The following is a 15,014-nucleotide window of genomic DNA, read 5'->3' as shown; positions in this document are numbered from 1 at the left end:
TATATAGTAAGACACGCTTGAATCTCATATTGTAAATATCATGATGCAATAGTATAGTGCAAATTTATAGTTTAAAAATATGAATTATAAACACTACAAAAGAATAGCAAACTTACCTGACAACTAAACGCAAACTCCAAAAAAACATGAAATACGAACAACATCCCGATTAATTAGTGTACAATTTTTGCAGCCTCCTCAGCTCCCAATTCATTTATGAGAAGCTTCTGCAAAAGAAGTTCTTTACTTAGCCATAGTTCTTTACGTTTCCGTCTTACTTCAGCCAAACGACTGGTGAGTTCCCTGTTAACATCATCGGCCCAAGAAAGTTTTCTTTTTAAATATCTGGCCAAAGCCTGTGGCGATTTTTCTTCTTCGTCCGCTTCGAATTCGGGTTCTTTGTGATACTCATCATCTTCTGGAGCGTCAACTAGTGTCAGGTCAGGTTTTCCTAGGTATCGTGCACGCTCGCTTGCTCGATGAGTACGTAGAACTTGTCGATATGCCCTCACCGTAGCATCACTCATCAAAGGCGGATCATCCATTCGAGCAGCCTGCGATTCACGAGCAGGCTCTTCGTGGACCGTACGAATGTGTTTCGAGAGCGCATCTGATCGAGTAAAGCTTCGATCACATTCTGTGAAATACAATCTGTTAAAAGATCCTCGAGAAAAGATGACAAACAAAATACCCACCTGGAACATTACAGAAAAATGGCTTCTCACCAGTATGACTGCGCATATGTGCGACCAATGCGAATCGAGAGGTCTGACTCAATCCTCGACGCGGACAATCGAGCCATTCACAGGAGTACTTTGGCCGCCGATTACCGACATGTTCGTCGTGGATGTGTTGGACGAGGGAGTCCATGTTTCCAAACTCCTTAAAACAATCCTCCCATTTGCAGAGAGATACTTGATCTAAGCTGTCATCATTCATGCCGGGTGAACCTGCGACTGAGCCGTACGTGTCGGACGAAACTCCTGACGATATCGATTCGCTTGGTGATAGTGGTCCGTCTGGTTCCTGAAGTTCTTGGTCATCCGACACCGGCGGAGACGACAGCTCCGAGGCATTATCTGACTTATCCATCAATATTAAATCTTCTGGATTTGATTGAGCTGGAAAGAGTATTGTTACACTCGTCTAAATTCGAAAACTTCGCGACAACTGTATGATTAGCAGCAAGCAGCACCTAAGTCCAGCCAGAACCGTGCGGCGGTCAGTAGATTCGCCATTTCGAAAACTGCTGACTTTGATTAAGATGATAGTAAAAACGAATTCGGTCAGAAGAAGAAGGAGAAGACTTAGAGATACGGCAGTGACCAATAATAGTGATTAGTGGTGTTTTCTCTTGATTAGCGATTATTAGTAATAAATTAATCGAGATCATTGCCTAAATGTCGTCGTTGCCGGTCGAGTCCGACTCAGATGCTCCCCATATAGTTCAGGAATCCCTTCCAGGTCCTTCTGACAAAACGCCGGAACAGCCAGAATTAGTTGAGGAAGAACAAGAACTGTCAGATCCCCATACCAATAAGGAAACTGCCACGGAAGGATTTAAACCTTGGCTTGCCAGATCATTAGGAACAGCTGGTTCGCTTCTCCGATTCAGCTCAATTCAGCTACTGTTTCCGTTCATCAACGGTGTCATGCTCGGTTTCGGTGAAATCTTTGCAAATGAACTAGGTATCCGCTGGGGATTCATAGGTGCAGATGTATGTTTTTATTTATTTTTGATATCTTGGCGGTGTAAGCCTGACAATTCTAGGTGCACCCGATGCGCATCAACATCCGGAACCAGGTGGATAGACGTCTGCAACAGTCTCGAGACAAGCGGTAACAAATCATACAATATTATTAACAGTTTATTATTTACATATTCAATTATTCAATATATATAACAGCATTACCCCTCAATTTGGTCACAATGTTATTGCAATCTTGTTCGATTCTCTCATGACGGAGTTGCTGTCTCCCTACATTGTACAGCTCGCGTACATATAAAAAGTTTCATAAAGCATTGTCTACTTCTGTAATCGTTTTACGGGCATTGGCATGGTATTCTTTTTGCCCTGTGCTTCAGCCCTGTTGACTTTCTCCTCAGCTTGCTTCTGCGCTGACGACCATGCCTCCTTGTAGCGATCCATGATACCTTTCTCCGAGCTCTGCGCTTGCTGGCTCATAACGTAAGACTTCATGTGAAGTTCATCAGAAATCCCCATTAACTTGCGGAATGCCGCTGTTCGCATAAACACCGCCTGGAAAAGCGAGATGAAGCCGGCAACCGCAAAGTACAGCACATTGGCTGAGCTGTAATATAAACCCATTGCAAACATTCCAAGAGCAGGACCAAATTTCATAATTTGCTGGATGCGGGGAGAAAAACTACTCATGTTCCCTGTTTCTCCGCCCATAGAGAAGGTAGTGAACATGGTCAGTGCAGAAATGGCACTCAGTCCCAGATATGGATCTGGTTCAGCTAAGTTCGTAAACCAGAGCGCTCCGCCGGTCAAGAAACCGTCGATAGGTACTTCTGCAAGTTTAGAAATCGACATAAAAAACCCATAAGCAACCGGCAGCTGCAGTAATGGACCTACAAATGTCTGATACATCTTGACTCCGTTGAGCTTCATATACTTGCTAATCCGTCGCTGAACAAGTAGTCTTTGACGCGGATCTGTGGTAGACCGAACTTCTTCCTGCATCCGATTTAATTGTGGCCGAATAACTTTCATCCGCATATTTTGCTCGAAGGACTTGAAAATGATGGGAACTAGCATGAGACGCACCGCTCCTCCCACAACAACAATCGTAGCCCACCAAGGGAGACCAGTATAGTGATGTGCGTACTCCAAGGCATGTAAACAAAGATCCGTCGGCCATACCCACGACTGTGCAAGTCCAATTGATTCGAAATATCCAATTTTATCTGCAGCAGTTTCAGCAACTGCAGATACAGCAGCAGACATAGTTGTAGAATCAACGGCATTAGTCGCTCCCTCCACAACTGTGGATTCATTGCGAACACCAAGAAAACCAATCGCGTGCATAGGCAGAGTGGTTTTTTTCAACGACGAAAAGCTAAGCAGTCCATGCGAACTACCTACAGAATACTTCAATGATGTCTAATTAAATATCAGTATTAGCAAAAACGCTTGCTCCTGCCTATTCCACTTACAGATCTCCGCAAACATGATGCAGTCGCACTGCTAGACCATGAATGGCTCAGAGTATCTCTTAAAACCAGTCGCAATACCATGTTCTAAATCTAACTTCGGTCAAAACAAACTGCTTTTAGTTTTTCAAATGAAAGACCGTGTAGTTCTCGGAACCATTTTATAAAAATGAAGCTTCCGATACAAATTTCTAATACTTATTCCATATATCCACAGCATCATGAGCGTAGAATAAGGTTGCAATATGATGCGCCGCACAATCACCTGGAAACTGATAAACCTCCTCGAAGACCGGTCCCGGCCTGCTCTATCACCAGTTTTGAATTGCGAACTTGCCAGTCCTTATAAGTCAACTGAGAGTTGTGGACTCTTTTAATTCCGAAACTGGTTTTTGTCGAGAATTGCTTATGAGAGATCTGGTTCTCAACTTTTTCGGAAAACTGTTCTCAAAATGCATGACGCGGCAAGTAAGTCACACTGGTCAGCTCAAAATATCAATGTACGACAACTAATTAGGATTACTGTAGCACATTCCTTCTTATCGCAAATCCCTCTTGTAATATCTCCCTATGTTAATGTTCCTCAACCCGTGACTCTGCCGGCGAATTATGCAGCTCTTCCAAGAGCTCTGCCGCCTTCGTCGGCCGCAATGTACGGTGAAGTTAAGGCCATCATCTCGTCGGTGGAAGAGCAGCAAAAAGCCGTCGCTCGACAACAAGAGGAGGCCAATGCTGCCGTTGCCAGGTGGGAAGCCAAAATGAAAGACTCCGAACTCATGGCCGCTCGGCAAATTGGACCGGGATATTTGGATACAGGTGTCCACATGTTGGAACCGACAAATAAGCATCTCGAAGTCCTTGCAGAATCGCTGAAGACTCAGGCTCAAATCTCACAGGCAGAACCTGCTCCTCCTGCTTATTCTGTGCCTCATACATTGTCTGCTATTCCGCGTGACTCTTCTACTCCAATTCAACCTCAAGCTACTTCATCTTATGCAATCCCTTCTGCCCATATGCCGCAGATACCTCCGCAGCAAATTGGAACTACTGCGGCCCCATATTCGCGACCTGTCAGCACAGTTCCTTCGCAGTTTGGATATGCTAGTGTGCAGAATCCGTACGAATTTCAGCGTTTACCTCATCAAATAGATTTGCCTGCTTCTTCCTCTCATGCTGCTTCAGTTTATAGTGATTCGTCTTCATATTATGGCCGTCCAGATCTTGCACAACCCGACCCAATGACATTGAGTCAACAGGCTCCACCTCCTCTTAATAGACAGGTTTCAGCTGCGCACTCTGTCCATGGTGGTCCCTCATCACCATTAGGTCCACCACTTCCTCCGAAGCCTCCCTATCAGCTAATTCATCGCCCTCTGAATCTAGCTACTATTAGAAGGCCTACAATGTCTGAATTTCCATGGGCAGCAGCTGCCGCTTTTGCCGCTCGATCAATTTCTGGTATGGGATTTGGGGGTCCTCCTCCTAATCAATTCACTCCTCAAGGTCCTTTGAAATCATTCCAATCATCTTCTGACTCCTCAAGAGATGTATCCTCTTTGTACGAAAGCTCGAGCAATCGAAAATCCTCTCTTCCTCGTTTGGATTCTTATCGTGGGCATGACTACAGCATTGGCTCACTCGATGCCAAACTCAACGAATATCTTGGACGAACTTCAGCAACACCTGACTCTACTTCGCAAAATGTCTCTGATTCTTTGTATTCGCGCCCGAAACTTGGAGCTCTGCCGGAGAATCTGGAAGATCCTGTTCTCAAATATTTAAAGCCAAGAGATACTGAATTAGAGAAGTTGATTGATTTGGATGACGAAAACCCTGTTCCTATTACATTCGCGCAAGAGTCTCAATCTAAATCACTGATTGATACCGAGGTGCCTGAGATTCAGAGTTATGATGAAATGCCAGATTATATGAGACCAACCGATCATGTAGTTTCATATGATGCTGCATCTTCTGATAGCGCTTTAGCTGCTAAATTTAAGCTAGGGGCAAACTATCTCGATGGAGACGTCAGTGATCTGCACGATCTCAAATCTTCTCCTGCTCCTCCGATGACGACAACCTCATTTCCCCCTCCACTTGTTGCGAACTATGACGATGACGATGACAATGACAATGACTACGATGATGACGATTTTAGTGCTTTAATGGCGCCCCAGTCTTCAGCTGCTTTGATGAAAGCTTCGTCGTCAGTCGCTACTCCTGTTCAAGAAGAGAAAGATTCTTTGGATGCTGCTACGCAGGACACCCCTAAGAGCGAGAAACCTTTACCAGAACTCAACGCTGGAGACGAAGATTATCTCTCTGATAACGGACCTGTGACTGATCCTTTGTCCGCTAGTGCTCATCCTTTAGAAACTGCCGAGAGTGATGACGAAGACGACGAAGAAGCTATTAATGAGATGTTGAAAAAACTTCAGCAAGAAATTGACGAAGAAGAAAAGGCAGCTTCTCGTGCTAAACGCGAGGCTCGTCGTAAGGCTGTTCAGTCACAATCTCAGCCTGTGTCAGAAATCATTGAGGGTGAGGACACAGTGAAAGATATAGCGAAGGAAACTACGGAAGATATTGAAGAACCTTCTGAAACAACACCAGAATTGGCTAAACATGAAAACACATTGGAAAAGGTGACAGAGGCGGCTTCACAATCTCTTGAAGAACAGATTGAAGAGCAACCATCCCAGCATGTTTTGGAATCGAATTCAGATGAACCAATTCTTGACACTAAGGCTGACGAATCATCAACTGTTGCTCTTCCGCAAACTAGTTTCGAGCCTGTGATTGATTCTGTTCCCCCATCCGTACATGAAACCCTGACTGAGGAGTCAGTGTCTCCCGACACTGACTCGTCTCTGGAAGAAGCTCACGGAATTTATCAAATTGCTGAATCTAGCTCTGTGCCTGATATTGATACTGCAGAAAGCAAAGCTGGAGAGCCAGGCCTTGAGACTACGTCTTACTATTCTGAAGCACCACCTTCTGAAGATTATGGTGTTCGTGAAATTGCTTCAGAGCCTTTAGTAACTGAAGAAGGCTCCAAAACTGAGATTGTTCCCGAAAATATGTCAGAAGTCCATGCTATCGAAACGTTAGGAAAGTACGATGATGTAGGTCGTGCGAAGAATTACGATACGATCGAGCTGAACGAATTTTCTCAGCAGAGTCAACGCATGCCATTGGAGGAGCCGGAGTCTAAAGCGGAAACTGCAATTACTGAAATGGATCTAGTTCATCATAATGAACTTCCTCAGGTCCCTAAGGGCATGGAAGAAGTGGAAAGTCACTCGGTAGAAGAAGATCTAGAACCCAAGTCTGAAATGATGGACATCTTGGAGCCTGCCTCGGCTAACGAACATATGACTGCTGAGTTAGAAGCAGCACCTTCAAAGTCTGCACTGGTTCCATCTCCGGAGAATGCTGAACAGCCTGCAGAGCACATACAAGAAGGCTCTAGACAGGATTTCATGGCTTACGAGTCGGAGCAAATAGCTAATGAGTGGGGTACTGTTGGCGCTTATGATACTCCTTATACATCTTCTTCCAGTGGTGGTGAACATGTAACCGATCACTTTGGAGTTCCAGCCGAAATTCCTGTGCCTGATACGGCAGTGTCGTCTTTGATTCCAATTGAACAAGCCGAAAACATTGAGAGCAAGGATGTTGAACCTCTCGATACGCTGAGTATTCCGGAGCCTAACTCCTCTCCGCGAGAGGTAACTGGTTCAATAGATTCTCTAATGCCAGAGCCTGTGAAATCATCAAATGACGAAGATCATGGAACAGACGCACTGGAGGTGGAACGCGAAACATTAGACAATATTCATGCAACATCTTCACAGGAAGTACCTCCAGCTGTTACTGAGCAGCATATACCAGCTTTAAATGAAGCTGAGACTGAGCATATTCAGAATAATGATGTTCCTGGATCTACTAACGTTGGACATGAGGTTACCGAGAGCGATGGTGTTTCCGAAGATGAAAACCTGAGAGCTGTCATCGATAGTGCAGATGAAGAGGAAAGGACTATTCCCACTGAGAAAGTTGCTGTGAATACTGCGCAATCCGATGACTTACCTGCAGCTATACTTGCTGAGAGTAATGAACAGGACAAGCACCAATCGGGCAATATTGAAGTTACACCACAAAGCAAGGAATATTCAGAATCGGTAGTGGAACGTGATCTTACTAATTCAATGGGTAAAGAAGCTGATTCAAATTCTTCTTCGGCAGAACACTCCGCCTCGCGCCTTATTGGAGCCTTTGAGTCCGAAGAAGTCGGGTCGGACAATTCTGAACATGAAACAGTAGTTCCTGAAGAGGTCAGATCTGAATCACCTGAAGATCCAACTTATAATCCAGTCACGGAAGAAGGCTACGTCGATGTCGAAGCGCCAGCTGATTCACAAGAAGCCGCTAACGATGGTGCTGCCTCGCCTTCATCTGCATTTGAAGAGATCCAGTCTTGATTTGATACTTTCTATATCTATTTTGTTGCATCGTATTCGGGTATCTTTTCCTGTCTGGCTTACTGAAATTTATTTTGTCATAATTGGTATATATATATTCGGTTAATAATTTGCATCCAATTTGATTACGATACATCAGGTTTTTTATTATATTATAGGGTTCATCAGCTCTGACGATTTTCATGCAAAAGTAGCTCAATTAATCATAGAAAAGCATACTTGCTCTCTGTGATTTCTAGTTGCAGGCTAGTTATTGAAAGCAGTCCTATCGAAATTATAAATAGCGATTCTTGAATTCTCCATCATCCACATGGGACGTGTACTGCCAGCCCAGCGACTTGGTCGTGTTTAGCTTAGAGCAAAGTAAAATATGGTCTCAGTGCCTACTTATAACCTGGTAAATTCATCAGTGTCATAAACAGAAATAATAACTTCACGTATAAGCACTAACACCTAACGAAATTCAATTATAGTTTATATGTAAGAAAATTTAATAGTCCATAACCTTTACCCTGAATAATGAGACTTGTATAGTATCCACTGAGAAAATCTGAAAATTCGGGCTTGAATGGCACAATGGCAGCGCGTAGGATTGCAGATCCCGAGGTTCCTGGTTCGAGTCCGGGTTCAAGCTCACTTTTTTTAGTTTTTTGTAATGTGAAAGAATTCATCAGTTAGCAATTGAAAATATATCATCACAATTATTATTGCTATCCTCATTCATGTCAAGTATTAGATAAAACTCGGTCGACAACCATTATTTTGGAATATCACGGTGAGTGTAAATACTTATTTCAAACCTCTCATTCTCTGATTCTGGCAAAGCGACTGAATTTTCTGAAGATAAACGTTTGCATGCAACCAACGCATTTACACTCTTAAAAACGGAGATTCCTAAAGTCGGAGATGATAGAAAGTTATAGCTCAGTACAAAAAGATGCAAAGTCAAACTGAGATGGCTTACATTCTGGTTCGGTTCCTAATCAACAAGAGTGCGGCTGATGAAGCTCGAAACCGGAGAACTTTAAATTAAGTTCGCTTCTAAGGTATGATGTAATTGCCAGGAACCGCAAATGCAAAAACTTGTACTATTTTCGAACATATAATTACTGAAAGACAAAATCAAATGAATATATATTATGAATTATTATTTAAATGCATTACCCCGACAAATCAAACCATTAGACCAAAATTAATGAGACCGCCACAAAACCAAGATTGCAGATAAAATACAAATTTATACAGATCTAAAATGCAAACAAAGCCAAGAACCACCAAGCAGCTTGTCTAAATCAAATTAAAACAAGAATGCGATAAATGCGGCAACAGCCAATGCACCACCCGAAACAGTATTCACCGCAGCACCGCCTGTGAAGGTGCTAATAGAAGCAGAGCTTGTGGTAGTATTAGGAGCCTTGGAAGTGGAGGTCGACAAAGTAATGTTAGGATAATAGGTAGAACTTGGTGGGCAGTAAGTAGTGGTAGTCTTGACAACCAACGATGTGGCAGTAGAGTTCGGAAAGACAGTAGGAACCGCAATGCTGCTAGTGTTTGCAACAAGAGCAGACGATGAGATGACAGTCGAGGTAGGAACGACAGAGGACGAAGCAGAGGCAGGACGATCAACAACAATAGAAATAGGAATACACTTCGAAGGAGCTGTCTCAGTACTATTATAATACAGAACCTGATAGTTCTCTAGCGAGTAATCGTAAGGATCCAAAGTGTCCTTGCATGCGTAGAATCCTTTGGTGCTGCCATCGACAGCAAGAGTTGCATCTGAAATAGAGAAGTAATCTGACTGCTCTCCAAGTTCATACCAAAGCATATTCTCATAGATCAAGAGTCCAAACGGAATGAACTCGCCCCCACCTACGCCAGTGTAGGGCGAAGTGAAGAGATTTTTGTCCGAATCATAGAGAATAGTCTCTGCAGAGCCGCCATCGGAAGCTAAGAAAAAATAGTTGATAGCAGCACCCTCATGAATAGAGTAAAGGCCAGCACCATTGATGCTAGAGTCTGTCGATTTTGCGACGAATGTGACGTTATAGGAGGCTGCAACGACGCCAGAAGCGAGTGCTGCGAGAGAAGCAACAATAGAAGCTGTCTTCATTTTGTATATAAATAAAGATAATATGAAATTATATAGAGGAGTGTTGTATATAAATGACAAGAAAGTGTTATTCAATGATGAACTGTAGAAAGCATCAGCCTAGGGGGGGAAGACTACAAATTTATATTCTTCTTGATTCAAGGCTGGCTGCTCTCAGACAGACACATAATATGACGTCTTGACAGTGGCATAAAGATAGCAGACGTTGAAGTCTAAAGATAGGTCAAAGCTATATCCGTCCATTCCGTCGAGAGAGATTTTCAATAGCAGCCCGACGTCAAAAATCCACCGAAACTATAGAATAGAGTAAGCAGAGTAGGCATATACGATTTTTGTTCCGGTATTCTAAAATAAGGTCCAAGCAAGCCACGCGCGGCTCTCGATTTTATCCGGGGGCTCGGACATTCGCTGTGGCGGGGCCAATGCCTCGGATCGTCAACCGCATAAGGAAATGTGATCAAAAATCATACAAACCAAGCCTTCAATCCAGCCTTCTCCCACCATTTCTGTCTATATTCGAGCTGTCCAGAGCTAGACATCAAATGCATTAGGATGAGGAATCACTGACAGTTGCCGGATGAGCAAATTTCGAAGCCAAATGGCTGGTAATTCAGTCTAGATATGGATTACGATTGAACGGCACAGTATTTGCTCGACAGAAGGCGATGTCCTATTCGAATCTCATTAAAAGAAGACTTGGCTTCTTGCCTACTCCATCATTTCCGTGATCTCCATGAGCTTAATCCGCGCATTCTCGGAGAAATCAGGGTTAACGACTCTCGATCACATCTTCTAGGTAGCCGTTCCAAATTCCCGCCTACACTTTTCTCTGCGCGCTTTTGCGCTATCGGTCGGCCAGTCCAAGAAATGTAACAGGATCGCCGTTTTGTCTTCGGAAAATCGCTAGAACCTCCTTCGATGAGAAACCTTAAAGCAGTATAGATTTTAAGCATTTTTCATCTATAATCATCATGAGCGGGTGATGGAACTGAGCCAACTAGTAATGAGGTAATCAATTAATAGTAACAATCTATTTTTAATTTTCTCTTGTCCTGCAGGCAACTATTCGTCTTCTCGTTCGTATATCTAGAACGAAACTTAACAGTAACGCATGCACGGCGCTAAAACAAAAAATTTAGCTTAGACTGCAGCTGCCCCAGATTAGAATAATTTTATGAGCAGATCCTAAAGTGGGTCTGCCAACGCTTGGTGGAACCAAGTGCAATATATTTATTTATTTATCCCTTTGTTTAGCCTCGTGTTCGTTGTTTGAAACTAAGAAGTAACACTCTAGGGTGACCGTACTAAAAGGCGACAGACAGCCGGTTGCGATCCACATTTTTAGACGCTATATATATATCGCTCTGAATTAGCAGACGTTCAACGATCTAGAAAGCCCTCTCGCAACAAGAATGTATTCATTCGAAAAGAGTTCTGATTTTTTCCAACAGAGCTCAATATTCTGGTTAATTATCCTTCATATTGCGATCATACTACAGTTGAGCTCTGAACATACGCGTGAGGAAAGCAGTGTCCACATTTAAGTAAATCACGTATGCAATAGTAATTAAAGTATAGACATAATAAAAATGGATCAAAGAGTCAAATAGTAATTATAATAAGAGCGCAGAATAATTAAAATATACACCAATTCCTCGGCAGTAAAAATCCAGCCCGGAATAATTGGAAAAAAAAATATTAATCGAATAAAAAGCAAATATCTGCGTTACAAAAATAAAGTAAGTATATCTATTACCAAACATCTTCTTGATATGTATTCTGTGACCGCATGCTTTTCACAATATCATCGCCTTGTGTCTCACTTATGCTACGCTGAGAAGAAATAACCTTCGCTAAACTTGCGCTGACATCTTTGGCCATTCGTCCAGCATCTCCACAAACGTAAAAATATGCACCTTGCAATAATAGCTTGTTGACCAATTCACCGTTTTCAATCAGGCGGTGTTGAACATAAACCTTTTGACTCGATTCACGCGAAAAAGCTGTCACAAGCGTGAATTTGTCGCTATGGTTGACCGCAATAGTCTCCCATTCCTCTTTGTACAAAAAGTCTTCTGTAGAGTTACGACTACCAAAAAACAAAACCATGGGCCCAATCGGAACACCAGCTTCGGCTTGAGCAATCCGTTCTTGGATAAATCCACGGAATGGAGCAACTCCAGTGCCTGGTCCAACCATGATGATTGGCGTCACAGGATTACTAGGAAGCTTAAAATTTGAATGTCGAATGTGCACAGGTACTTTAAAGCCTGCATACTTTGATCGAGGGCCATCCGTCTGATAGCTGACGACGGAAGACAAATCGGTGACACCATCCTTCTTGTACTTGATATCCAGCAAATAATTCGTCGCAACTCCTTTGAGTGTGTTAGAGCCTGATTCAGCCTCCACAGACTCAACAACTGCAGTGATGGACGGCTTGGTTTTATCGATATATGATGACGAGGAAATTGAATAATATCGAGGCTGTATATGATTGATCGACTCGACAACAAGCGAGAACGGAATTCCTGTCCAAGGCGTGCCATTAGAAACATATTCAAGCACCTGGCCAATATTGAGGTATTTCGATGCTACCTCCGTTTGGAATGTCTCTTTATCAGACCCAAGCTTGGTAATCAATTCCTTCGCTTCAGCAGTAGGAGCGAATGGCGACAAGGTCGATACAAACTGCCTTGAGACGACACCGCTAATCTCGAGGTGATAGCGCGCAACAGCATCATAAGTTGTTGGTGTTGGAAAGGGAACCTTGGTCACTGGATCTAGTGCCATGACATCGATAACTGTGTCGCGCTTCTCCTTGAGCCCAAGAACATTAAGGAACCTAGTCACTTCTTTATCTGAATTTTGCGGCCATAAGGCCAAATGGTCACCCGTAGAAAATTTTAGATTAGTTCCACTGAGGTCGATTTCAATGTGAAGACAGTTTCTGGTTTTCGAATTGAACAATTCTCTGGCGACAGTGATCGGAGCGATGTAAGGGTTGGCAGCAGAATAGCTCATGGAGTTGAGTTCTCCGGATAGGTGTTGACGATTGAATTCGCCTCGATAAACTTCGTCGTCTTCAGTACTGAGATTAGAGGTTTCGACCACCTTGAGAACTGGCTCGTACTCTGCTTCGCGTTCCTCGACAGAGATGACTTTCGAAACCTCATCCCACATACTATCTTTCCAGGACAAGAAATCCTCTTCCATCGTTCCAGTTCCATCGTCGCCATAACCTACTTGACCAATTCGCTGGGCTCCAAGACGAGTTAAATGATTATCCAGGCTCTTGATGACAGCATTATAATGTTCATAGGTGTTGTTTCCAAGACCAAATGCTACGTAGCGTAGACTAACGAGAGGCTTCGATTCGTCTTCCGCACCCCCACTAAAATCGGGATCTTCGCTCGTGATAAAATCAAAAAATGGGACGGCGTTGTCTGTAGGCTCGCCCTCGCCGTAGGTAGCCATAACAAAAATGGCTAACTTTGAAGATGGAAAGCTGTCAAGATCCTCAAAGTCATAGTCCTCCAGATCGGCTATCATGGTACGCAGACCAAATCTCGAATGACCTTCTTTAGCTAATCTCGACGCATAGTCTTCGGCAGTACCGGTTTGCGACCCGTAAAAGACTACGACATCTCTGCCGGTCTCTTCAAGCTTTTCGATGATGCTTCGCGAACCGTCAGCGGCAGCGGCGTTTAATGCAGTCCGGTCGGAATAGGTCGGTTTCTTAGCCCAAAGCGTGCCCTTCGAGAAAAAGGCGATTGTGCCGGCAAAAACAGCAGAAAGAATTACTATGTCAAAGATATCGAATTGGGCCATTGTCAAGGTCAGTGAACAAGACTGGGAAGCTAGGAGAGAATCAACAAACTATCAACGTCGGAAACTTTGCAAGCGAATTTTCCAGCCGTTGCTTCGATAGACGTCAAAATGGCAAACCCTAGAAACAAGTCGGAACCAAAAAGTTCAGTTGAAGATTTAGTTAAAATCACCAGGCGACTCTTACTCAATACTAAAATATTGTTGTACAGACAGTCAGGAACTAAAGAGACAAATATCGCGAGAAGTTGGTACAAATTGGCGGCCGTCGGAAGGGGATCTAAACTGAGGGCTAGAATACGTCGGACCCCAATACCACGCCGCAAAGGAATGTGGACTATCCTTAACTAAACAAAGTGGTCCGCGGTCGCAGAAGAAGCGCAACAGAGAAAATGAATTAAATATTATATTCCAAAAGAAATATTAGTTAAGGCGAAATTGTGGTTTCGCAGAAAAATAGCCAGATAATGAGAACAGATTAAAAATTTGCTGAACTATGGTAGCATATATTCTGTTTGTCCGACCGAGAGACAAATAACTATAGACTGCGCGCATGAGGCCGAAAATGAAATTTTTCACGTTCTACGAGCTTGGTGATTATAGATGCTGCGATTAAAAAGCGTGGCTCGATAGTTTACGGTGACTGATCCGGGCAGGTGCCTGTATATTCTCATCTCTTGTATTAGCAGTAAGGTGGGGACAGAGACTGACCGGCTAGAATCGTGGCCACGTGGTGCAAATTATCGTGAGCAAAGTTCGACCACGATACCTGGTGATGCAAAAGTGAAATGGTGTTCCGCTGGACTGACAGTGTGCGCTTGTCAGCGAATGGTGATCTCCCGGAATTCCATGGCGCCGGGTTGTGAAAGTGGTGTGAGTTTGGTAGGGCTCGATCCAAGTAGGTTCAAGGTCAGACGACGAGGACTTCGAGAAGAAGTTTCAGAGAGTGAACATGTATCGAATGGCGCCGTACTTGCAGAACTCATTAGATCATCTGAGCCAGGCCAATTTTACATTTTCTTCAGGTCGTGATGGTTAGATCTAGCTCCGAGAACTTCCAACATAACTGTCTATTTGGTCAAACTCATGCGTACTCGAGATATCAGATGGTTCCTAGCCTCTACATTTGGTTATGTTAGATGGTCTTCCAGTATCAATAGTTCTATGGTCAAACATGATGTAGAAAAGCGTAAGATTTCTGGTTGATGTTCTTAATGGAAAACGCCTTCATCTGAATCACTTTTAAGTCACGAGCGGAAATGGTCTCGTACGCTATTAACGCGTTACATGTGATTTCTGTCATTATTTTACTGACAGTGAGGGTGATCTTCAGCTGTTTGGATAAGTTTCTTGCAGTTTAGTAGGTTTGGCTATTCCTGTAAGCTTTCAAAGCCTCCCGTCGGACAAAATT

The 15,014-nt window shown here is 43.4% G+C and overlaps 6 protein-coding genes and 1 non-coding gene across 7 annotated transcripts; 3 read left to right on the top strand and 4 right to left on the bottom strand.

Moving 5' to 3' along the window:
- Positions 1-4: 4 nt before the first annotated feature.
- Positions 5-1,171, bottom strand: V1516DRAFT_633882 (uncharacterized protein). Its single transcript, XM_066919984.1, has 2 exons — positions 696-1,171; positions 5-637 (listed from the first exon to the last, which is right to left on the bottom strand). The coding sequence occupies exons 1-2, from the start codon at positions 1,090-1,092 to the stop codon at positions 174-176; spliced, it is 861 nt and encodes a 286-aa protein (XP_066778893.1). The 5' UTR covers positions 1,093-1,171; the 3' UTR covers positions 5-173.
- Positions 1,172-1,180: 9 nt separating this feature from the next.
- On the top strand, positions 1,181-1,961 carry V1516DRAFT_633880 (outer membrane protein TOM13-domain-containing protein). Its single transcript, XM_066919983.1, has 2 exons — positions 1,181-1,718; positions 1,772-1,961. The coding sequence occupies exons 1-2, from the start codon at positions 1,401-1,403 to the stop codon at positions 1,841-1,843; spliced, it is 390 nt and encodes a 129-aa protein (XP_066778892.1). The 5' UTR covers positions 1,181-1,400; the 3' UTR covers positions 1,844-1,961.
- On the bottom strand, positions 1,857-3,387 carry V1516DRAFT_670817 (60Kd inner membrane protein-domain-containing protein). The gene is made up of 2 exons (XM_066921448.1): positions 3,182-3,387; positions 1,857-3,128 (listed from the first exon to the last, which is right to left on the bottom strand). The coding sequence occupies exons 1-2, from the start codon at positions 3,260-3,262 to the stop codon at positions 2,028-2,030; spliced, it is 1,182 nt and encodes a 393-aa protein (XP_066778891.1). The 5' UTR covers positions 3,263-3,387; the 3' UTR covers positions 1,857-2,027.
- Positions 3,388-3,630: 243 nt separating this feature from the next.
- Positions 3,631-7,662, top strand: V1516DRAFT_710480 (uncharacterized protein; the record flags this gene model as incomplete). Its single annotated transcript, XM_066924246.1, has 1 exon — positions 3,631-7,662. The coding sequence occupies one exon, from the start codon at positions 3,631-3,633 to the stop codon at positions 7,660-7,662; it is 4,032 nt and encodes a 1,343-aa protein (XP_066778890.1).
- Positions 7,663-8,224: 562 nt separating this feature from the next.
- V1516DRAFT_t20 lies at positions 8,225-8,296 on the top strand. The gene has a single exon. It is a non-coding gene; the product is annotated as a tRNA-Cys (tRNA).
- Positions 8,297-8,767: 471 nt separating this feature from the next.
- On the bottom strand, positions 8,768-9,853 carry V1516DRAFT_710479 (uncharacterized protein). Its single transcript, XM_066924245.1, has one exon. The coding sequence runs from the start codon at positions 9,773-9,775 to the stop codon at positions 8,960-8,962; it is 816 nt and encodes a 271-aa protein (XP_066778889.1). The 5' UTR covers positions 9,776-9,853; the 3' UTR covers positions 8,768-8,959.
- Positions 9,854-11,527: 1,674 nt separating this feature from the next.
- V1516DRAFT_621609 (uncharacterized protein) lies at positions 11,528-13,606 on the bottom strand (the record flags this gene model as incomplete). The annotated part of the gene is made up of 1 exon (XM_066919533.1): positions 11,528-13,606. One exon carries the CDS (start codon positions 13,604-13,606, stop codon positions 11,528-11,530), a length of 2,079 nt encoding a protein of 692 aa, XP_066778888.1.
- Positions 13,607-15,014: the final 1,408 nt, after the last annotated feature.

Source organism: Lipomyces oligophaga, assembly GCF_038497815.1.
Source record: "Lipomyces oligophaga strain CBS 7107 unplaced genomic scaffold V1516scaffold_2, whole genome shotgun sequence".
Lineage (NCBI taxonomy): Eukaryota > Fungi > Ascomycota > Lipomycetes > Lipomycetales > Lipomycetaceae > Lipomyces > [Lipomyces] oligophaga.
The sequence above is the reverse complement of the archived record's forward strand: the minus strand, read 5'-3'. Positions and strand labels throughout refer to the sequence as shown.

Excerpts from the sequence above, each read along its gene's own strand:
- V1516DRAFT_633882 (XM_066919984.1), bottom strand. The coding sequence starts at position 1,092 with ATGGATAAGTCAGATAATGCCTCGGAGCTGTCGTCTCCGCCGGTGTCG. Across the intron at positions 638-695 it reads ATTTTTCTGTAATGTTCCAG|AATGTGATCGAAGCTTTACT; the intron begins GTGGGTATTTTG and ends TGTATTTCACAG.
- V1516DRAFT_633880 (XM_066919983.1), top strand. The coding sequence starts at position 1,401 with ATGTCGTCGTTGCCGGTCGAGTCCGACTCAGATGCTCCCCATATAGTT. Across the intron at positions 1,719-1,771 it reads GGGGATTCATAGGTGCAGAT|GTGCACCCGATGCGCATCAA; the intron begins GTATGTTTTTAT and ends TGACAATTCTAG.
- V1516DRAFT_670817 (XM_066921448.1), bottom strand. The coding sequence starts at position 3,262 with ATGGTATTGCGACTGGTTTTAAGAGATACTCTGAGCCATTCATGGTCT. Across the intron at positions 3,129-3,181 it reads CATCATGTTTGCGGAGATCT|ACATCATTGAAGTATTCTGT; the intron begins GTAAGTGGAATA and ends ATATTTAATTAG.
- V1516DRAFT_710479 (XM_066924245.1), bottom strand. The coding sequence starts at position 9,775 with ATGAAGACAGCTTCTATTGTTGCTTCTCTCGCAGCACTCGCTTCTGGC.